Source organism: Mirounga leonina, unplaced genomic scaffold (assembly GCF_011800145.1).
Source record: "Mirounga leonina isolate KUSES-001 unplaced genomic scaffold, KU_Mleo_1.0 Mir_171, whole genome shotgun sequence".
Classification (NCBI taxonomy): Eukaryota; Metazoa; Chordata; class Mammalia; order Carnivora; family Phocidae; genus Mirounga; species Mirounga leonina.
This window is the reverse complement of record NW_023270436.1, coordinates 895,976-917,309: the sequence shown is the minus strand read 5'-3', so window position 1 is coordinate 917,309 and position 21,334 is coordinate 895,976. Positions and strand designations below refer to the sequence as shown.

The 21,334-nt window shown below is 59.3% G+C and overlaps 1 protein-coding gene across 12 annotated transcripts in view; it reads left to right on the top strand.

The window, feature by feature from the left end:
* Positions 1–21,334, top strand: part of EP400 (E1A binding protein p400) — a 97,981-nt gene that overhangs the window by 66,595 nt on the left and 10,052 nt on the right. For 7 of the 12 annotated variants that reach the window (XM_035016794.1, XM_035016793.1, XM_035016791.1 and 4 more), the window contains 17 exons: positions 2,688–2,828; positions 3,036–3,119; positions 3,406–3,540; positions 3,772–3,816; positions 3,897–4,050; positions 4,278–4,519; positions 4,648–4,821; positions 6,855–6,991; positions 7,136–7,192; positions 9,937–10,015; positions 10,100–10,351; positions 11,236–11,284; positions 11,360–11,469; positions 17,097–17,304; positions 17,409–17,578; positions 19,078–19,296; positions 21,137–21,332. In XM_035016794.1, the coding sequence (XP_034872685.1) occupies positions 2,688–2,828; positions 3,036–3,119; positions 3,406–3,540; positions 3,772–3,816; positions 3,897–4,050; positions 4,278–4,519; positions 4,648–4,821; positions 6,855–6,991; positions 7,136–7,192; positions 9,937–10,015; positions 10,100–10,351; positions 11,236–11,284; positions 11,360–11,469; positions 17,097–17,304; positions 17,409–17,578; positions 19,078–19,296; positions 21,137–21,332 (2,452 nt within the window). The remainder of the gene's footprint in view (positions 1–2,687; positions 2,829–3,035; positions 3,120–3,405; positions 3,541–3,771; positions 3,817–3,896; positions 4,051–4,277; positions 4,520–4,647; positions 4,822–6,854; positions 6,992–7,135; positions 7,193–9,936; positions 10,016–10,099; positions 10,352–11,235; positions 11,285–11,359; positions 11,470–17,096; positions 17,305–17,408; positions 17,579–19,077; positions 19,297–21,136; positions 21,333–21,334) is intronic. The other 5 variants (XM_035016790.1, XM_035016798.1, XM_035016795.1 and 2 more) reach the window with 3 other exon arrangements.

The window sequence follows — 21,334 nt, the reverse complement described above, 5'->3', positions numbered from 1 at the left end:
CCCTCCTGCCCTGCCTCGTGGAGTAGCCTGGCTACGGCTCCCCCCAGGACTCCGCCTGCCCCTTGGCCTGCCTCAGGGCGGCGGCTTCCCCCTCCTTCCTGGGTGTCGGTTTCCGGGCTCTTGGCCTTGTAGGGACCCCAGTGTCCTGGGCTTCTTCCCGCGCCCTTGCCCGTGGTAGGAGGCTGCACTAGGTCCCCTGTGGCGCCTCTCCACCCCCGTCCCCGTCCCCGCGCCCTTGGTGAGGAGGACTTGCCGCAGCCTTGGCTGATTTGAAAGTTCTCATTTGGTTGAGAAGTAATAAATGCGTGAGGTAAAGCCTTTGAGAATTTATCATGGAAAGCAAGTGTCCCTCACCAGACCCTCCCTCTCTGCTTAGCGATGACCACTTGATGCGGTTCCTCCTGGAGTTTCCCGTGTACGATGACCCCACACACAGACACCTTGTGACTCCCTCTGCATCCGGAGGGACAGATAGATCAACCCTGTTCTTTTAAAAATAGGTGTTATGTGCGCGAGGTTAAAAAGAAAAAGTCCGTTGTCTCCCAGAAATGATGATCTCTCCACTGAAAGTCTCGCACGTGTCCTGGGAGAGAGAGGGTGGCAGGAGGGTGTGTTCTTGCGGAACGTGGTGTTCTGCGTGCGGTTGTCTTGGGGACACGTGCGTACCACCAGCTCAACACACAGCTGCTGTCCACGTGTGTTTGTTGAATGTCCTGCTGTGTGTCGGGCATGTTCTAGGCAGGAGGGACCTAGTGTTGACTAAAACACGCAGTGTGGCCCCGTCGCCCCCACTGTGAAGCCTGCGCTCTAGTAAGAGGAGAGACTGGAGGCCAGTGGACGAGTAGAACACGGGCTGTCCTTGCTGCGGTGGCGAGCAGTGCTGAAGGCCCCCGCACACAGCGCACGATGTCCCGGGAGGGGCGGCAGGGGTCAGCAGGGGATGGGGGGTAAGGGCGGTGGGGCCTGGCCGCGTTCTTAAAAACGGCCCTCTGGCTCTGTGCCGTCTGGAATGTGGGGGCCGGAGCAGAGGGCCGTGGCGGGCGTGGGCAGAGCCGCCACGCACGGAGCAGCGGTACCAGGATGGTGTCCCGACGTCCGGGGCGCCGGGGACGTCTCCAGCAGGGGTGATGCTCTTGAGAGGATTCGTGCATGAAAATGGCTTCTGGTGAAAGTTTCGCTGAAGCACAAGAACCTCCTGAGAAGCACCCGCGTCACAGAGAATCAGCTAGAGAGGGCGCCCCAGGGAAAGCCCCCAGAAACCGCCTGCCCCCTCACCACTCCCGTCCGCCAGGGCTGCTCTTCTGCCTCCTGACCACCAGCATGGGGCTGCCCGTGCGGGTCTGGCTTCTGGCTGAGCCTCCGCTCCTTGGGTCATCGTTTTCCTCCTCTGGCCCACCATCTGTGTTTGAGCCGTGTGTCTGTGAATATCTTCTGTGTGTCTCTTGGCAGACGCACCGATGCGTCTCTGCTAACTTTTGGGTAGTGCACCTTAGGGTGGGGCCCTGGGGTCATCAGGGAGCGTGCGTGTGACCCACCGGGGCTGCCAGGCCATTTTCCAAGCTGGCCAAGCCTCTCCATCCTCTCTCAGCCGCATAGGACTTGAGACGTGGGGTGTCGTTCCCAGCAGTGTGTTGGCGGACGTCCCCGTGTCTCTGGTTGGATTTGCCTTTGCTGTCGGCCCATGAATTTGTGTCTCTGCACATTTGTAGCAGAAGTGTGTGCTCACGTCTTTTCCCCTTGTTTGGTTAACCGAGCTGTTGCTTTGCCTCAGCGGTTTGTTGGCGTTCTTTCTGTGTTCTGGACGGGTATGTGTAGGATACCTTCCTGTGTTCTGCAGTCTGCCTTTTGGAATGCTTTCAGGGAGCAGGGGCTCTGGATTCTGAAGGTTGCTGAGAGACGTTCTCCTGGCCCCGGGTCGTCAGGACGTCCTCGCTTCTTTTCCTCCGGGTGCTTCAGTGGTGAACCTTTGTACTTAGACATGCAGTCTGTGTGTAGCGTGAGGTCGGGTTACATTTTAAGATTGCCGATTTTGCCAGGTCGCCAAGAAAAGAGGTTGTGCAGCTCGTAATCGACACCTGGTAACCGGAGACGGTGGGGTTGTGCCCGATGCGTGAGTGTGCGCTCCACACCCACCCGCGCCTGTCAGGCCTGAGCCCCGGGCTGTGGGAAGGCGCCTCCTTCCTTCCACTGGTGTTTCTTGATCCGCGGTGGTGCCGACTGTCACACAACGCCTGTCGTCTGCGGGCTCGGCTTTGGCAGCCGTGGCGTGGGGTCGTTTGTCTCCTGTTAATGCCGCGGACAGCGGCCTGTGTCTCGTGCACCGTGAGACTCGTTCTCATCCGTCAGAGCCGTGGCTGCGACGCGTGTTGGTTTGAGGTTGAACGAGGTGCCCCGTCCTGCTCTGTCCTCGGGGTTGGGAGCTTCGTGGGATGGCAGCACGTGGCTCTTTCCCCGGGCTTGCTGTCCAGCGTGGCCATGAGCTGCTCACACTCATTCTCTGCACCGCACCCCCCCCCCCCCCCGGTGCTTCCTTGTCCGGGCCAAGCAGGGCGTGAACGAGAGCACGTTACCGCTGGGGGCTGCGCGTCGAGTGACGTGGGTCTCGCTGGTGCTACGTAGGGCAGCTCCTTCTCAAAACCCCGTAATTTAAAAATATGTGAAAGTAATATGAATACGTAATCTCTTAGGCCCTCAAGAGCATCGAGTACCTGGAGGAGGACGCTCAGAAACCCGAGGGGGAAGCCGTGCTGGGGTCGTCCGGCTCTGACAGCCCGAGGTGGAGCGAAGAGCCGACGCAGCTGGAGGAGTTAGCGGACTTTATGGAACAGGTGTGGGAGCTTTCGCTTCTGTGCTTCAGCTTCGTTTTTTTCCATACACCTTGATGCTTTAAACATTTATTCCTTCTGTGAAATTCTGCTTGGTTGCTGAGTAAGAACGATCACTTTCTTGATTCAAGTGTTGGCGGGGGTCATACGAGGACCTTAACTTTCGTTAACTTGCTGTTAACCCTGTTCAAACAATGATTTCTGAAACAGCTTACACCCATTGAGAAATATGCTCTGAATTACCTGGAATTGTTCCACACGCCTACTGGCCCCGAGAAAGAGGGGAACAGCGAGGTAAGGGCGGGCTCAGCTTTCAGAGTCAAATTTGGCCTGAAGTAAATGTGACTTGCGTGGAGTTAGAGGCATAAAAACCAAACCCACCAGTGTAGAAGCAGATTGAAAGTGGAGCAGTTCGGCGCTTGATGGAGGGTTATGTGTTGGGGGCGGGCAGGGGTCCAGGGCACGTGGACCCGTAGCTGGGACGGCTCGTGACAGCGCGAGCCAGGGGCAGGCTGGGTCGCGGCGGGTGGGGCCTGCTGCGGCCGAGTCTCAGGGCCCCTCTCCGTGGCCTTGCCGCCAGGATGCCGTACTGACTGCCGTGAGGGAGTGGGAGGCCCGGAACGCCAGGGCCCTGCGGGAGAGGGAGACGCAGGCGCTGCAGGAACGGGAGCAGGAGCAGCTTCTCACCTACACGCGGGAGGACGCCTACAATGCGGTATGCGGGGCCCAGCATCCCGTGCGTTTCCACGGGACGAAGCTCTTCTCCAGGTCTGACAGCCATCGTGTGATGCTTGACCCTTGGTTGCACATTTCTGGTCACACTTGGGCTTCTCCCTGAATGTGGTTAAATGGTGTCGTAGGTACTTTGAAGACCTACTAAGCACACAGGTAGATAGCTGGTGCATCTGAGGTCATGCCGCACTGAAACACTGCCCCTCCCCTGCAGGAGTACGTGTGTGAAGGTGCCGACGGGCAGATGGAAGTCATGCCGGTGAGCGCCCGTCTGCCTGAGTGTCGGGGTGGCTGCCCTCCCTGAGGTGCACAGCTCACGGCTCTCCCTTCTCCACGCAGCTCTGGACACCGCCCACGCCCCCCCAGGATGACAACGACATCTACGTGGACCCGGTCCTGTGTCTCACGTACGAAACCACGCCCATCCCAGAGTCCAAGCTGCCTCCCGTGTACGTGAGGAAGGAGCGCAGGCGGCACCGCACGGACCCCTCAGGTGCGCACCCTGCGGCCAGGCTTGCGGTCCGCTCGCTTTGTGCTCACGGGCGGGGGGAGCTTTAGGCTTACGGTCCGCTTGGCGTCAAAGCAGGAGAGTAGGTGTGTGTCCACTGAGGCTCCTTGGTGACCGGCCTCCTCGGGTGTCCTCCTTGTCCTCGTTTCCTCGCTCGCGAAGGCAGAGTCCTCGTTCATTGACAGCCTCGCTGAGAAAGGCTCTCTGTCCAGTTGCAGGCAGGAAGAAGAAGCAGCGTCACGGGGAGCCGGTCGTCCCTCCTCGCTCGCTGTTTGACCGTGCAACACCCGGCATGTTGAAAATGCGACGGGAGGGGAAGGAGCAGAAGAAGAACATCCTGTTAAAGCAGCAAACACAGTTTGCCAAGCCTTTGCCGACTTTCGCCAAACCAACGGCTGAGTCGGGCCCAGACAACCCTGAGTGGCTCATCAGCGAGGACTGGGCGCTGCTGCAGGTGAGCACGGCCCACAGTCCACGTCCTGTGCCCTCCCGTCCACGTCCTGTGGTCGCAGTCCTCGGGAGAGTGTGTGCACTTGCGGATGCAGCTGGTTGACCTGTGGTACCTGAAACCCGGTCCCGTAGGCCGTGAAGCAGCTCCTGGAACTGCCTCTGAACCTCACCATCATGTCCCCGGCCCACACGCCCAACTGGGACCTCGTCAGCGACGTCGTCAACTCCTGCAGCCGCATCTACCGCTCTTCCAAGCAGTGCCGGAGCCGCTACGAGAACGTGCTCATTCCCAGGGAGGAGGGGAAGGTGAGGGCAGACCCCTTCCACTCGCGCGACCGCAGATCTCCAGCCCCCAGGGCCCGGTGGAGGCTGGCGAAGGAGTGGCCCCAGGCCTGAGATGCTGCCCGACGTGCCTGGAAAATTCCGGGTGCCGTCTGGAGGCTCCCGTGCCACCTGAGGGCTTGTTCCTACTTTCATTTCATTTTTCTTCCTTTTGTTTCTTAAGACGGTGTCGGGTGAATGAAAGGGTCTTTGTTTGGCTCCCTTGGCTTATTTGGAGAGAAGTCCTGTGCCGTTGTTCTGGGCTCCCACCAGGCCCGTCGGCTGCCACGGTGCTGGGACCAGCTCTGGACCCTGGTCCCGGTTGACTGTGCGCATTGCATAGGCCGAGTGCACAGAGGCTGGGTACTCGGTGTCTTTCCCAGGAAGCCCGCGGTGGCAGCAGCCTGACCCCGCGAGAGCCAGCCCCGCGGACAAGTGCATCTGCTGCGCGGTTTCCACCCGCGAGCCTCTTGCTCCTCTTCGTCTGAGAGGGTCTGTTTCTGTTTGTCCCTCTGCTGTCCTCACCGCTTCCCTTTCTCGCCACTTGCCCATCTGCCTGTTCTCCGGAGAATGTCCGAGTCCTGTGCACAGAAGGGGGGCGTGCATGGCGGGCTGCTAGCGTCGACAAGGGTCCCCGGAGCCCCCTGCCTATGACAGACGGCGCAGGGCAGATGCGGCAGAAGCGCACACGCGGGGCCCAAATGCGAAAATCACCGCTTCTGGCATCATCCGTTTTCGTGTTCCTAAGAACGTTTGTCTTAAAGCATTTATTGGCTTTTTGTTTAAGAACAAAAAAAGCAAGTGTCCCTCACGGTACCACTTGTGGTGCCTTCACCAGCGAGGCTCCGTGGAATCTTCCGTCTGGTCTGTTGCGTGTTGGAAGCACGTGTAGCAGGAGCCATAACGCTAATGTCTAAAAACATGAAGTTGAAGCTCCGTCTTCCGTCATAGCTCAGGGAGAAGCTGATCCAGAGAGAAAGGCAGAAGCGTGTTTATTAGCTGCAAAGGGGACGTAGTGGATGAGTCGGCAAGCAGCCGTGCAGAAGGCCACGTGATGGGGTCAGAGCCAGCCGGGAGGTTGGCGTTTGCAGACACGTGCTGGCTGCCGCGTGTGGGGTGGGACAAGGCAGGAGCCCCCTCCCCGCCGACCATGACCTGGGCTCACCGTCGGGCAGTTGTGTGACCTGCCTGCTCTTGCTCTTGCTCTGCCTTCTCTCCGTCACTTTTCTGGGCCACGGGAGTGCTCACAGACGCGGTCCCCTGTTCGTGACCCACCCGTGCCGGTCTCGGTCTGAGTCTCCTCTGACGTGCTGTCCTTGATAGGAAGCCTTCACTTAGCGCAGACGACGTAGGAAGGCGCGTACGCACAGCCCTCCCGTGCGCGGTTCCGACTGTGGAGCAGTTTCCGTCCCGCACGCTGTTTGAGTCCCCGTTCCAGGGCAGTCAGGGCCTGGAGATGCAGGGGAGGGTCCCGGGGAGCACTGTGGCCCAGCCGGGACTCGGTGGCTGACCAGCACGCTTTACGCACAGCGCCGCGGGACTGGAGTGCTGTCGCTGAAGTTCTGTGGGGCACTGAGGTGTCCTGGGAGCGAGCAGGTGCTTGGCCTAGCTGTAGGATTTCGGCTGCAGAAATTACCCAGCTCGGGGGACACCATGACGCCCCGAGAACGAGCTCCCTGCCACCCGGCGCCTCTCCCTTTCCGTGTGCCCTGTGGGCGGAGGCCTGTGGGAGGGCAGCCGCGGCTTGCTCCCGGGCTCTGTCGCTGCCGGAGGTGCGCTGGCTCGGCCCCACTGCCGTGCGACCGTGGGCAATGTGCCTGCGCAGGCGGGGAGTCCTGCTCTGGGCGAGCGCGGGGCTCACGCGAGGCGACGTGTGGGGAGGAGCGGTGTCTGCAGGCGGCGGGCGGCAATGACGCCGCGGCTCGGGAGGAGGCCGCCGGGGTCAGTTGGGACGTTTGAGGTCAGGCCTGCACACAAGCCGCCGTCTGGCTGACACGCTGCCTTGGGTTTTGTCTCAGAGTAAGAACAACCGGCCCCTGCGCACAGGCCAGATGTACGCCCAGGACGAGAACGCCACGCACACGCAGCTGTACACGAGCCACTTCGACCTGATGAAGATGACGGCCGGCAAGAGAAGCCCCCCCATCAAGCCTCTGTATGCTTCCCGCGTCCTCCCCGCCCCTCCCCCGAGACGAGCTGGCGCTGGTCCGCCGGCCGCACGCACGGCGGGTCCGTCACGCGGCCTTCTGCGGCAGCGCTTTCTGGTCTGCTAACGGTTGTCTCCTCTCCCGCGCTGCAGGCTCGGCATGAATCCCTTTCAGAAGAACCCCAAGCACGCCTCCGTGTTGGCAGAAAGGTAGTTCTGTATTTTCCACCATTGGAAACGATCTCATTTTAGTGTGGTCCGCGAGTCGTGCAGTCTGCGTCCAGGCTGGGCCAGCGGGGGGCCGGCGAGTGCCATGTGTCGTTGCCGTGACGAGGGTCTGTCCCTGCCTGCAGGCCGCAGGGGACACGGGCGGACGTGACAGGACTGTGGGAGAGGCTTTGTCCTTTCTCGGCCGTGCCCACCTCTATAATCTGCCGTGTGTTTTATTGGTTCTGCCTTAAAATTAAATCCAGTACGTGGGTGAGCGTACTCGCTTTGAGACTGAGTGAGAGCGAGAAGAGGACCGACGAGAGGATGGGCAGGGAGACGCTGGGTGTGTGAGCAGGTGCCGTGGGCCGACTTGGGAGCTGAGTGTGGGGTGTGCGGGTGTTTGCCGCACATTCTCTGTGCTTTCGGGTGTTTGCTTCATGATGAGGTGGTGGGAACTGCATGTCTAGATGAAGCCCCGGCGCTCATCTGGCTCAAGCCTTCATGGTTGCCCAAGGGAGGGTCTGCAGTAGACCGAGGGCCCTGCTTTCTCCTTACTTGCTCTCAGTGTGGCCCCCAGCGGGGCGCATCTCTGCTGAGACCCCCGACCGCCTCTCCCGGCCACCCTGAGGTGGCCCAAGGCCTGTGCTGCCCATCCGACTCTGGGGGCCTGGACTCCACAGGATGCTCCCTGCCTCACGGCCATGCCCTGCCACTCAGGCCTGGGACGGTCTTCCTGGACGTCTGCGTGGCTCGGGCCCAGGGCCCCCTCACATGTCCCGTCCCCCACCTTGTGGACAGTTGCACCTTGGCCCTGTGTTTCTCTTCACAGCATGGATCGTCTTCGCGTTCTTTGCTCGAGTTGTGTGGTGTCTGGCTGCCTCTGGGTGTAGGGGCTCTGGGTCCTGGAGTATGGAGTGGGCGATGGTGTGTGTTTGTGGATGAAATCAGCGGATTGTTTCACCCAGCTGGCATTTATTGGCAGGCTTCGTGCCTGCCGCCCTGCTGAGCCCAGCGGTTGAGCAGAGAGCAGAAGGCCGTGTTCTTGTTTTCATACCTGCGAGACGCAAACTCAGAGTAATCTTACAGAGGTCGAGGATCCATCCTGCAGGTGGATGGAACAGTCTGGCAGAACCCAGGGCGAGCGGGGCCTGGGGGGAGGAGATGGGGTGTTCCTGCTGGATGTCACCCCAACGTGAGGGGATGTTGGGTTGGCCATCATGGGTTTGCAATGTGTGGGGCCAAGGAAGAGGGGTTACAAAGCAGGTCCACAGGACAAGCATAAGGGGGCCTGGGGTTACACCTCCAAGGTGGGGGAGCAGGCAAGCAGGGAGGCAGGTACACTGGGGGCACCGTACTGAGGAGGCTGAGGGCCTCAGTGGGAACAGGTTCAGTGTGAAGGCCAGCTGGGGTGAGGTGGACAGAGGCTGTGAGGTGAGCGCAGGCCTGCGGCGTCCTGGGGGCTCAGGTTGGTTTCTGTGTTTGGCTCAGATTGGAGGGATGGATCCCACATGGGCTGGTGGACATGACTAGAAGGTGGGGAGACGAGGGGAGAAGAGAACTGGGCATGTGGGTCCACAGCTGGGTTGGGGGCTCAGCCTTCTGCGGTCTGGGTGTCCTCTGAGGGTCTCGAGGTGGCAGCCAAGGGTGAGGGTGTGAGGGTCCATGAGGAGTCGGGGGCCAGGCCGTGCACCAAGGAGGAAGAAGTGACGCCGGGTGGCCCAGGTGGGGGGCCTTGCTGTGCATGGGGTGGGCTTTTCTCTCATCAGTGGAGACACTTGGGCCCCTTGTGGAACTGGCAGACCAGGGGAGCCTGGGTGTAGCTTTGCCGAGTGCGATGGAGTGAAGGTAGCATTGGTGCAGGAAGGCCTGGATATTCATGTGGGAGCGGGGGCGCGGTGGGGCATCTGGGCAGACGGACGTGGTTGATGTCAGAGAATGGTGAGAAGCCAACCAAGCGAGCTGGGATGAGCAGTGGGGGGCGGCGGGGCGGCTGACGTGCAGTAGCAGTAGACAGGTATGGTGCCCAGGGCAGGCCCGGAAATGGGGATGGTGTGCACGAGGTTTTAAGCAAAGCCAGGCTCTCCGGTAGAAGTCAGAGCGCTGGGTAGGTCACAGTAATCTGGGGGGTGGGGTGAGTGCGGGAGCAAGGGTTCTGTGAAGGGTGCGGAGGCCTGTGGGGACTTCATGGCACTGGGCTGGGAGGGGGCCCGCTCTACCCCTGGGCTTTGCTGGTCAGCCTCTGCGCTTGGGGAGCCTGGTGCCGCAGGAGGCGGCCTGGGCCCTGACATCAGTCCTCACGGACACGGGGGCATCTGGCAGGCCGGAGTGGGACCTGGGGACACGGGGCTATGGACCGCTGCTGGGAACAGGACTGCTGCTCCACTGGGGAGGGAGGGGAGGCCCGGCTTGGAGCAGGTGGTCAGTTTGGTGGGCTGGGTGGGAGGGGGCGGGTGGTTTGCTGCGAGGTGCACCCACACACATTTTGGGGCACCTGATATCCCAGGCACTGTCCTGGGTGCTCCTGTGGTGGACCAGGCCCAGGCCTGCTTTCTGGAAGGTTCTATGTCGAAAGGAAATGGGAGACATGGTCTTGGACGACCTGGACAGCTTTTGTCTTCGTGGAGAGGCTTGATGGGAACTAATTCCTAGCACCTGGTAGCTGGGGGGCGAGAGCTTTGGGTTTCTGGAGCGTTCCGTCCCTCAGAGCGCGTCCATTTATTTTTGTCTCTGCTGTTGTCTTTCAGCGGGATCAACTACGACAAGCCGCTGCCTCCCATTCAGGTCGCGTCTCTCCGAGCAGAGCGAATCGCCAAAGAGAAAAAGGTGTGGGCGCCGGGCCTGGACGTGGCCGGGGTGGCAGGCTCGGCGGGCTCCTCCCCACGGCGCCTCTCCTCTCTGCTCCTGCAGGCGCTGGCCGATCAGCAGAAGGCACAGCAGCCGCCCGTGGCGCAGCCCCCGCCGCCCCCACCGCAGCCGCAGCCCCCGCCACCCCAGCAGCCGCCCCCGCCTCTGCCCCAGCCCCAGGCGGCCGGCAGCCAGCCGCCTGCGGGGCCGCCAGCCGTCCAGCCGCAGGCCCAGGTGCAGCCGCAGGCGCAGCCCGCGCCGCCCCCACCGAAGGTGCCCCCGGCGATCACGACGGTGGGCAGCGCCGCCGTGCTGGTGAGAAGGTGTCCCTCCCTGGCGCGGGTGCCTGTGGGCACGCGGGGCAGGGCGGTCTGTTCAGACGCAGCACGTCTTCCGCAGCAGCAGCGGCGACGGGCCCTGCCTCTCCCGGGCGGGAGGGCGCCTCACCACGCTCTGCCCGCTCCGGGCTCTTGCCGCCTGGGTCGGTTAGTGGCAGTTTGGGCAGTGGAGGTGCCCGGGGAGTTCGGAGCTCGGTGGGGTTTGTGGGGTGTCATTGTCAAGTCACCCTGCAGAGCGAGTCCTGTCCGCACCGGTGTGCAAGCTTCCCTCACAGCTGGTGCATGCATGCTCTTGCACACACGTGTGCATGGATCTTTGGTGCCTGTTGGAGAAGGCGGTAAACCGAGCGCACAGGAAAGGGGCAGAAAGGCAGACTCGTGACGTCACGTGGCCTCTGCTGCGTGCGCCCGTGTCCGTGTGACACGGACCTCGGAGTCCCCGTGGGGAGGACGCCTGGGGCCTGCAAGGGGAAGCCCGCTGCCAGCCGGCCGGTGGCATGGTCCGTCCTCGCTTGCGGTTCCGTCTGCCGCAGCGGGATGGCCGTGGGGCCTGGGCAGCCTGGCTCTGCGGTCAGAAAGCCGCTCCCTCAGCCCCTGCTTCCGTGGCCCCAAGGGCACCGTGGTGGACGGCCAGGGAGGGATTCTGCGTGGAGGCCCATTGCCCCGGGCGGCAGCCTGAGTGACGGGAGTCCGTGGGCAGAGAGCAGGCCACAGCGAGCACAGAGGCCCCAAGCCTGGCGGTGGGGGGGTCAGGAGTGCCCGTGCGGGGCGTGGGGGCGGGGGTCGGTGGGGGTCGGGACACTTGGAGGTCTTGTGAAGGGGAGAGCCTGCGCTCCAGTTCACACGGCGTTCTGTGTTCAGCAGGCCGGAGCCATGAAAACGTCCGTCCCGGGGACGAGCATGCCAACGGGTAAGAAGCCCGAGATGCCCCCCGTCAGGAGCCATGCTTCCCCCAGGCTCCTGCCTCACAGTTCTCTCCCTGTAGGCACGGTGAGCGGGAACGTCATTGTGAACACCATCGCAGGGGTCCCTGCCGCCACCTTCCAGTCCATCAACAAGCGCCTTGCTTCGCCCGTGGCGCCGGGAGCCTTGACCGTGAGTTGTCCCAGCTCCTGTGGCCTAGGGCCCCGTGAGAGTCGTTTGTCTGGTGTTAGGGTTTTTGTTTGGTTTTGTTGTTACTTTGTTTCGCCTTGACACCCAGTGTGGGGCTTGAGCTCGTGATCCTAAGATCAAGAGTCGTGTGCTCCCCCGACCGAGCCTCGCGGGCGCCTTGAAAGTTGTTTGCGTTGTGAAGAGATAGGCCAGCAGTGCTGAGAGTACAGGTCGACTTTCCTGAGACAACGTGCACGTTCAGGAGCACGGTGCGCTCGTGGGGGTGTGTGTGTTGAGACCCCTGCCCACGGCGGTTCTCAGAGGAGGAAGGCAGGGTGTGAGGGGCGTCACGGCCTGCGTGGCCGGGTGCTGTACATGCCACATGACAGGTTTGCTTGTGGGGGACGTGGGGATGCAGAGATGGGCGCCCCTGGGGGGGCACCGCATGGGGGGGTGGCATGGCGTCCACAGGGGCCGGGGTGCTGTTGCGTGCATCGCCAGAGCGCGCGGGGGCCGGATGAGGCGCGTCCAGACCCGTGTGCAGGAAGCAGGGAGGTGCCCAGCCTGGGCAGAGCCATCCGACCCTCTGAGCGCAGAACCAGAGCAGGCCTTGGCACTCACTGAGAGGCGCACCCCATGTCCAGCCACCTCCTTGTCTTTGGTGTTCCCCATAAATGACAAAAATAAACAGCTGAGGTTAAGGAGACGAAACATACATCTCCTTTTCCAGTTTACGTATCTGAAGGCAACATGTGCCCTGTGTCCCTCCCTGCTGGGCTCTGGAAAGTGTCTTTTCTACAAAGGTGGTGTTGTAGTAATCTAGACAGGGTGGCATCGGCAAGAGGACGGGCACAGCTTCATGGAATAGGATATGGGGTCCAGCAGTAAACCCCCAGGTACATAGTTAGCTGACTTTTCGTTAAGAGTGCTGAAGGAGTGCCAGGAGAAAGGATTGTCTTCCAACAAGCAGTGCTGGAAGGACGACGTCGCCACCCGCGGGACTGGTAACTGTGGTCTGTAACCGGCACTGGGCATGAAGAGTTCCTCAAGGTGGATCGTAGACCTAAGTGTAAAACCCAGAACTACAAGACTTTTAGAAGAAAATCGCAGTAGAACGTCTTTGCTTCCTTGGTTCAGGCAGAGATTTTCTAGGATCCCAAAGCCCTTGAATCGTGAAAGAAAAATTGGTAGGTTAGTCTTCATCAAAATCAACGACATCTGCTGTTTGAAAAATAGGAAGAAAATGGAAAGCATGGAACATGTTTGTAGGATACATGTGACAAAGGCCCAGTTTGCCGATTCATTGGGGATTCTTCAATAATAAGAAAACGTTATAAAACACGGACAAAAGATTTGCGCAGTTACTTCACCAAAGAAGCAATAGGGATGACAAATGTGAAAAGATGTTCGACATTATTAGTCATCAGGGGAACCCCGTGAAAACCACAGTGAGATGGGGCTCCTGGGGGCTCAGTCACTTGCATGTCCGACTCTTGGTTTTGGCTCAGGTTGTGATCTCAGGGTCGTGGGATCGGGCTCCACACTGGGCGTGGTGCCTGCTTCAGATTCTCTCCCTCTGCCCCTGCCGCCACTGAAAAAAAACAGACAAAAGACCCACAGTGAGAAGCCACCACGTATCTCTGGGAGCGGCTTTAGGAACAGAAGCGTGGCCGTGGCAGACGCCGGCAAGGAGGCAGCACGGCTGGGGTGCACGTTGCGGACGGCTCGAAAAATCTTAGAGTCACGTGGGAAGTCGGCCACTTATGATAAATGTACACTTACTGGACAGCCTAGCACTTCCACGCCTGGGCTTCCCCCCAAGGGAAGCAAAAACATACCTCTGCACAAGGAAACAACGTGAGTGTGCCTGGTGGCTTTATTTATAATTACTAAGAAAGGAAACAGCCCAGAGGGCCTTCCGTGGCCACGTGGACACCATCTAGGACTACCCAGCTGTACGAGGGACTGAGCTGCTGGGCTGAGCAATAGGGTGGGCGACTCTCAAACACACTTGGCTGTGATGAGAGTTTCAGAAGGCCTCGTATGCTGCATGATTCTGTTTAATGTGGAAAAGGCAAGATCATGAGGACAGGAAACGAGTATGTTCTGTATCTGGATCGTGGTATCTACCTTGGCCATCTGCGTTTGTGAACATTCATAGGTCCGTATACCTGAAGTGGGTGAATTGTACTGTATGTAGATTATACTTTAATAAATCTTGCTTTAAAAATTAGAATATTCCTGGGTAATGCAGCATATATGAGAAGTTTTTCTAGTGTGTGATTTAGGATTATTTTTCTTTGTACTTTGCAATAAACCACTTTTGATTCAGCCGTCTTAATAACAGCAGCTCTTAGGTAGGCCTGTGACGTTACAAACGTTCTCTGTGACCGACACCATTCCTTGGGTGGGAGTGAAACGCCCAAATCATTGCACGTGGTGTTTTATTTTGAAAAAGACCTATTTCCGTGTATGATATTTTTGGAAGATAAAGTAACTCATCCATGATGTATCTTTTGAGTAGCTCTTAGAGACAAGATACTCTAGCTGGTGATGTGGGCCTAGAAACTGGACTCAGACACTCAGCCGGCTTCCGCAGGGCTCTTGTAGTCCCGGGGCTGGACTGGGAGAGGAGAGGTCCTGTACAGGGCGGGCTTTCTGGGCTTCCGCAGGACAGGACGACGTCATCCACACAAGGCTCTTTGGCGCGGGGGAGGGTGTGGGCTGTCCGAGGCACAGCGAGCAGGTCTGTTTAGAGAGGCACAGACAAGCGTGTTAGCAAAGTAGCGGTGGTTCCTGCACCCACCGGGAGGCTCTGCGCCGCTCTGTGTGCTCAGCTCCGGGAGATGCCGAGGCTAGCTGGTTGTAGAGTTTGGGTATGCAGCTAAAGAGAATGGATTTTGTTTGCTAGGCAGCTGGGAGCCCTTGATAGTCTCTGAGCGGATTCAAGCAGAAAAGGGCAGAGTGAAAACCATTTTGGAAGTCCAGGAACAGATTTCTGTTTCTGATGGTGAGGTGAGTTATACTACTTTCTTAATGAAACCAACTAAAATTATTGGATAGAAAAATTTTAATCTTCTTAAAAGTTTTAAGGAGCTGACACAAAAGAATACATAAGGATTAGGGCAAAATCTAAAGGAAGAAACCCAGAGAGAAAAACGGTGCACTGAGGCGGGGTCTGCCCTGGAGCACCTTTTACCTCATCTGGCTGGAGACTCCGGCTTGAGCTGAGAGCCCTGCAGCTGAGCCCTTGGGGCAGGGCTGAAGCAGAAGGGAAACCTGCCTGCCCTCCACCCTGGCGCTGAGCAGAGGGGACGGACTCCCCCTGCAAAGCTGTAGCCACACGTCAGCCTTCTGTCAGTTCACAGCTGGAGCAGGCGTGGCCTCGAGTGGGCGGTGTTCCCGGGTGGGCGGCCAGAAGCAGGTGCAGGTGCTCTGGAGGAGCTCGCCTTCGACCTGGACTCCTCAGAACACCACGAGTGGTTTTCCAGCGTAGTGAGCGGCACAGAGCAGAAAACAGCCAAACACAGGAGGAAAGCGTGACACCAGCCTGCCTCCACTTGAGATAGTGGAGTTCATGGGCACGGACCGTAAAGCAGCTGTGCTTCCTGTTTTGTTTATTTTTAAGAAGTCTCCGTGCCAGTGTGGAGCCCAGCGTAGGGCTCGAACTCACGACCCCAAGGCCAGGAGCCGCACGATCCTCTGACTTGAGTGCCAGGTGCCCCCCTTAGGGTCTTCCTAACATTTTTTTTGTCTGGCTGAACTTACTGTAAGGATGAAGCGTATGACACACACAACATACAAAGTATGTTTTCGTCGACTGTGCTGTCAGCCTCTCTGGCCAGCAGTCGGCTGTTAGCGGTTAAATTCTGGTCAAGAAACTTGTACTTGGATTTCCAACTGTGCGGGGGTTTGGCGCCTGTAACCCCCACATGGTTCAAGGGTCGACCGAAGAGAACTTGTGAAAATGAAAACTGGTTATCAGAATTGGAGAACATCCCTGGTACTGGGCTGTCCGTTGAGGAGAGAATTAGTGAACCGGAAGAAAAGTCAGGGCACGTTTTCCTGAATGCAGCGCAGGGCGACAGCAGGGGCCGCACGGAAGAGCACTGTGAGGTCACGGAGGGCCGACTGGGACGATGGAGTGTGTGGTCACTGAGTTCAGATGGGGAGGAGGGCGGGCAAAGGCAGTGTTGGAAGATGGGAGTTTTCCAGAACTGAGCAGTGACACGAGCCGTATATACAGCAGTCCCCACTGAGCCCAATCCCGGACAGTGCCAACAGCAGAGGTCCGAGAGCAGCGGGGGGTACGGCAGCTTCCTCCTTGGGGCCGGTGAAGCCGGGAGCCTCTGGGACGGCATCTGTGCTGAATGAAAGCAAATCACTGCTGACCCTGCTCCGCCTCTTTCGGAAATAGCTTGAAGAACGCGGGTACAAAAGAACACTTCGAAGCAAACATGGGGCGGGCTGGCGGCAGGTGGGCCGTGCGAAAGGACACGCTTGAGGCAGAAGGTCTGAGAAGTGTGCACAGAGGCAGGGACGGCGGACAGTCGACATGGAGACTGACCTCACAGCAGCTGCGAGGGGCTCCCTGCGGGACCGACAGCAGGAAAGTGCCGCACGGGTCGGGCGTGTAAGCCCGCCAAGGGCCACGAAGCGGAGACGCTCCGCACTCTTGTTCAGGAAAAGTGCGAGACTTTGACAAGTACTCATGGTATAATGTTTTTTAAATCATTTATTTGAGAAAGCACATGCGTGTGCACGAGCAGGGGGAGAGGTAGAGGGAGAAGCTGAGCAGGGAGCCCAACGTGGGGCTTGATCCCAGGACCCTGGGATCATGACCTGAACCGAAGGCAGACGCTTAACGACTGAGCCACCCAGGTGCCTCTCATGGTATAATTTTTAGGTGAGCCATGAAAAGTGTAAAAAGAATGTAACTTACAAACTTTGGGAGGGAAAAGTGAGGTGAAAAAAAAAATGCTGTGAGTGAAAGCAAGGAAGGCGATTGAAGATGCGTGGAGCCAGAGGGTTGAATGGGAAGCACAGAGTGCGACGCGGGAGTTAGTTGACCGCGGGAGTAGGGACGCGCAGAAGGGCTGGGGGTGAACCAACCACAGTCTTGAAGAACGTCCCGGCCGCCCGCACGGAGGGGCCAGCCGAGGCAGGTGGCATGCACACCAGCCGTCTCGGAGGTGGAACCGGTGGGGTCCATGGTTGGAGTGCGACGGCGCAGCTGGCTGTAGCTCAAGGGTCGGCGTGGGGCGCGGGGGGCAGCGGGGCTGCTCTGAGACGCCACGAGACCTGTGCAGGCGGGAGAAGGGGTGGCCGAGAGTGGGAGCCTACACTGTGTGTTTGGGGGGCAAGCACAGGGGTCTGCAGTATAGTCAGAACCTCACGGCGTTCCTGGGGCCCAGACCGCCTCTCTCGTGAGGACAGGGAGGCAGGGCAGCGTTTCAGAACGGGAATGGGAGCATTGCCGTCTGAAACGGTTTTCTTCTGTGGTGACTGACCCACTCTGAAGCTCTTCCGTTCCTTGGGTTCAGAGACGCGTGTCCTCTTAGCTGGTGCGTGTGGAAGCCTTGAAGGATGGTGCGGAGTAACCTGACGAATTCCCCCGTTTCCTCTTGCAGACCTCTGGAGGCTCTGCTCCTGCCCAGGTGGTCCACACCCAGCCTCGCGCGGTTGGCTCGCCGGCCACGGCCACGTCCGACCTCGTGTCCCTGGCACCGACCCAGGGCGTTCGCGCGGTTACCTCCGTGACAGCCTCGGCCGTGGTCACTACCAGCCTGACCCCAGTGCAGACTCCGACCCGGTCTTTGGTGACTCAGGTGTCCCAAGGTAAAGGCAGGTGGTGTTTCCGGGTGAGGACACGGGCATGTGTCTGTCGTGGGAGGGCGGGCGGGCCATGTGCGTGCGCAGCGTGACGGCGTCCCCTCTCCCAGCCACAGGGGTGCAGCTGCCCGGGAAGGCCATCACGCCCGCACACTTCCAGCTGCTCCGGCAGCAGCCGCCGCCGCCGCCGCCGCCGCCGCCCTCTCAGGTGCAGGTTCCGCAGATCCAGGGCCAGGCCCCGTCGCCGGCACAGATCAAGGCTGTCGGCAAGCTGACCCCGGTGAGTATATCGTAGGAAACCGCACACCCGCTGCGCGAGGCCCCCGTGTCACTTACTTGGAAGCACAGGTCTGCTGCTCGTGCTGCCCCTAAACACAGCTTTCCGCACGGTGGCACGTCCGTGGCCGCGTGGCCAGCCTGCTGGCAGTGCTCTGGAGACCTGTCTTCCCGCTTGCTGTCTGGTGCCCTGTGCAGCTCAGGCTCCGCTTGGGTCCGTTCCCAGCCGGAGAACGTGCCGGCGGGAAGTGCTGCGGACGGTCCCAGAGACGCGGTGCTGGGTACTTGGTTTCTTCACGCCTAGCTCCTTCGTGGGGTTGAGTACTGATAACCCTGACTCGTGCCATCCGGTGTACCGGCCGTGCAGCTGCGTATGTGAATGCATTCGTTTTGAAAGGAAGCGCTGTATTCCTGCCAAGACGGAGACGTGCTCTTGCTTGGCATGGAGAGACATGTACTAGAAACAAGACAGTGTCTTAGAGCTGCAGCTAGTTGCCAGGCCTGCCACAGTAAGTACCTGACCTTGGGCCTGCCCCTTCCTGTTACGGAGGGACAGGCGGGCGTGCTGGAGGGCTGTGGAGCACGCACAAGCCCTGAGCCCCAGCTTCGCTAGCACGGCCCAGGACGTGCGCCACTGAGCTCCTTGGTCGCGCCCGCCCCGTTTCGGGGGTGCAGTGGGCGCGTGTGGCCGTGGCCGGCATATTGGACGGCCCAGATCTAGAACGTGGCCGCCACCGCGGGAGGCTGGGGGTGGCGCTAAATCAGAAAGTTGCTGGGCCCAGCACCCCCCACGCCTGCCCCTCCGCCCCCGCGGCCTTTCCTTCTCCCCTTCCTGCTTCTCCCCAGGACACGAGGGCCCTCCTGTACCCCTGCACTCCCTCCTTCGGCTGCCAGAGCCCCGCTTACCTGCTCGTTTGCCTGTGTCTGGATTCTCCACTCTGCCCCGTCCTGAGTCCATTTCAGAGTCGTTGTCATTTTCAGATAGTTACGAACTACACACTAGAACTTTTCTGAAAAGAAAATTGATTTCTGAAAATATTTTTGGGGCTGTTTGGACATCTTGATGTTTTCACTTCTTTTAAAGACTTGGGATTTATTTATCAATTTATTCATTTGCAAACAATTGGGATAAAAAGTTGAGAGGTGATACACATCTTACAAGTTTAAAAGTTCAAGAAGGACCATGATTTTAAGACTTTATAAAAATTTCATAGTACTACGGGTTTAAGTTGACGTATTTGCGAGTGAGAAAAACCGAGAGATTTTGCTATGAATTTACTCCTCTGTCAGAATCACCGTTTCTGGTTATCATCAGTGATACGCGAGTTGTTAACAAAGGGACATTTAAAAAACGTCAGCCCCCGGAGGATGGTTTGCATACTGTGTGTTAGCCGCTGTCTGCCTTGGTGTTTAATGGATAGTACAACAGTAACTTAAAACCGAGCTTTGTAACAAATGGAATGCAGTTAATATTGATGAAAAGCTACTTTATCTGGGTTTTAGGAACATCTGATCAAAATGCAGAAGCAGAAACTGCAGCTGCCCCAGCAGGCCCCCCCACCGCAGGCCCCGCCAGGGCCCCCACAGCCCGCTACACAAGTGCAAGTGCAGGCCCCGCCACCCACGCCGCAGCAGAGCCCCCAGCTGGCCACGGTCACGGCCCCGCGGCCCGGAGCCCTGCTCACGGGCACCACCGTGGCCAACCTCCAGGTGGCCCGGCTCGTAAGTTCCAGTTGATACGTTTGTTTTTCCAAAGCTTTGTCTTGTAACATTTAATTGCACTGTTACTGCTTGCTGAGGACCACGTCAGGTGTGCAGGACCTACGAGTAAAGTAGAAGACGTGCTCTTCCCCCAAGAGCTTAAGTTGTCCTCGGAGAGGATGAAATACGGCCCGTGGAGGCACTTAAGTCGTCCTGCTTCCCAGGACCTGAGCATCACAGAGCTCACGGCAGGCTGGGCGGCTGGAGGAGGCGGGGGGCACGCTGGGCTACGCAGGGAGGGCGAGGTTTCTGTTGGGGACGAGGCCCTTGTGGTTGGAGCCGAGGTTACGGGGGAATGAGACCCATGTGGGGAGGTGGGCGAGGCCGGAACACCAGGCTCTGGTGTCCCTGGGCTTTGTCGGCACAGACTCTGGAGGTTTCTGAAGAGGAGCAGAATGTCACGGTGAAAATAGTGTCTGGGAAGGTCAGTTAAATTCAACAAACATCCGTCGAATGTCCTGTGGGACGGACACTGTCCCATCAGGCAAGCCACTGCCCTGCTGGGGGAGCACCCATCCTGGGCCAGGCACCACCCTCGGCTCTGTACCTCTCACGTGGTCAGTGCCCACAGACCGCTGCCGAGGCCAGGGTGGGTGTTTTCACGTGAACTCCTCTGTGCAGGTGAGAAACTGAGGCCCTCAGCTTCAGGAAGCAACTTAACCCAAGTCCGATAGCTCGTCACCCACAACTCACACGGCGCTCAGGCCCCGCTTCCCGCGTGCCTCGCCCTGACCTTACGTCTGCGAGAAGTGGGGTAGACGTGGACTAAAACTGGGAAAGCACACGTGGTCTCGCCTGTGGTCACAAGAAGTACAAATCCAGAGGAGAAGGGCGGTGACCCCGCGTGCCGGCCGCGACTGGCCAGATGGGTCGGCATCCGCTCTGGGAGGGCTTCTCGTCCCTGAGCTACGGAGTGCGCTCACCGTTTTAGGTAGTGGCCCTGTTTCTGTTCTCGCGGAAAGTGGTAGCGAGTGAGCACAGCGTGCCGGACGCGCAGTCTTGCTGTTTGAGTAGTGTTAGAGGAGACAGGTCCCCATTAACTGGGGAGTTTTCTGACAGCGGCGAGCGTCCCCACGCTGGGGTAGCACGCAACTTCGGAAAGGATTTGCCGTGAGAGGCAGAGAGGCAGACTACGAGGTATTTGTAAGCTGGCCCACTTTGCACATTCCACAGCAAGCCACGCAGGTAAGAACGGCGTCTGACGGGCCGAGTACTGGCTTTCACGTTCAGATGTGGGCAGGTTTAGGGCCAGGGGTGCTTTTTACTTCTTTATGTTTTCTCAGGTAGTCTGAGTGCTCGTACAGGTAAGACGGATCTGTGGTCCTTTCTGAAGATGTAACTTCAGGAAACGAGCGCTTGGTGGCAGCGTGGAGACCGAGTAGCAGGAGGCGTGTCCGCAGGCGGGCTCTCCGGGAGAGGGTGGGGTGGTGGGCCGACCTTCAGTCGTAGCCGCAGGAGTGGGAGACGAGGGTCTACAGGAGTCGGGGCAGGATGGGGCTCCCCCGAGTTCAGGAGCCGGAAGGAGGAGCGGCAGAGACCAGGGCCACGTGGCAGGGCCTGAACGTCACAGTGAGCGAGCAGCTGTGGGTCCTGCTGAACCCCCTTCCCTGCATCGGTCGGTGATGGGGTAGGAAGCGTAGAGCTGCGGCCCTCAGTGAAATGTGTCCCTTCAGCTGACAGCCACTTGTCACCTTTGTGGATCTGTAAATTTCTCATCGCTTGACCTCTTGTGGGGAAATACTTGCGAAGACACATGGTATCCCGAATATCTCTGGACTCTCCCATTATTTTCACTGTTTAGACCCGGGTTCCCCCTTCGCAGCTGCAGGCGCAAGGGCAGATGCAGGCTCAGGCGCCCCAGCCCGCTCAGGTGGCGCTGGCGAAGCCTCCCGTCGTGTCCGTGCCCGCGGCCGTGGTCTCCTCGCCAGGTGTGACGACCCTGCCCATGAATGTCGCCGGGATCAGCGTGGCCATCGGGCAGCCGCAGAAAGCCGCAGGT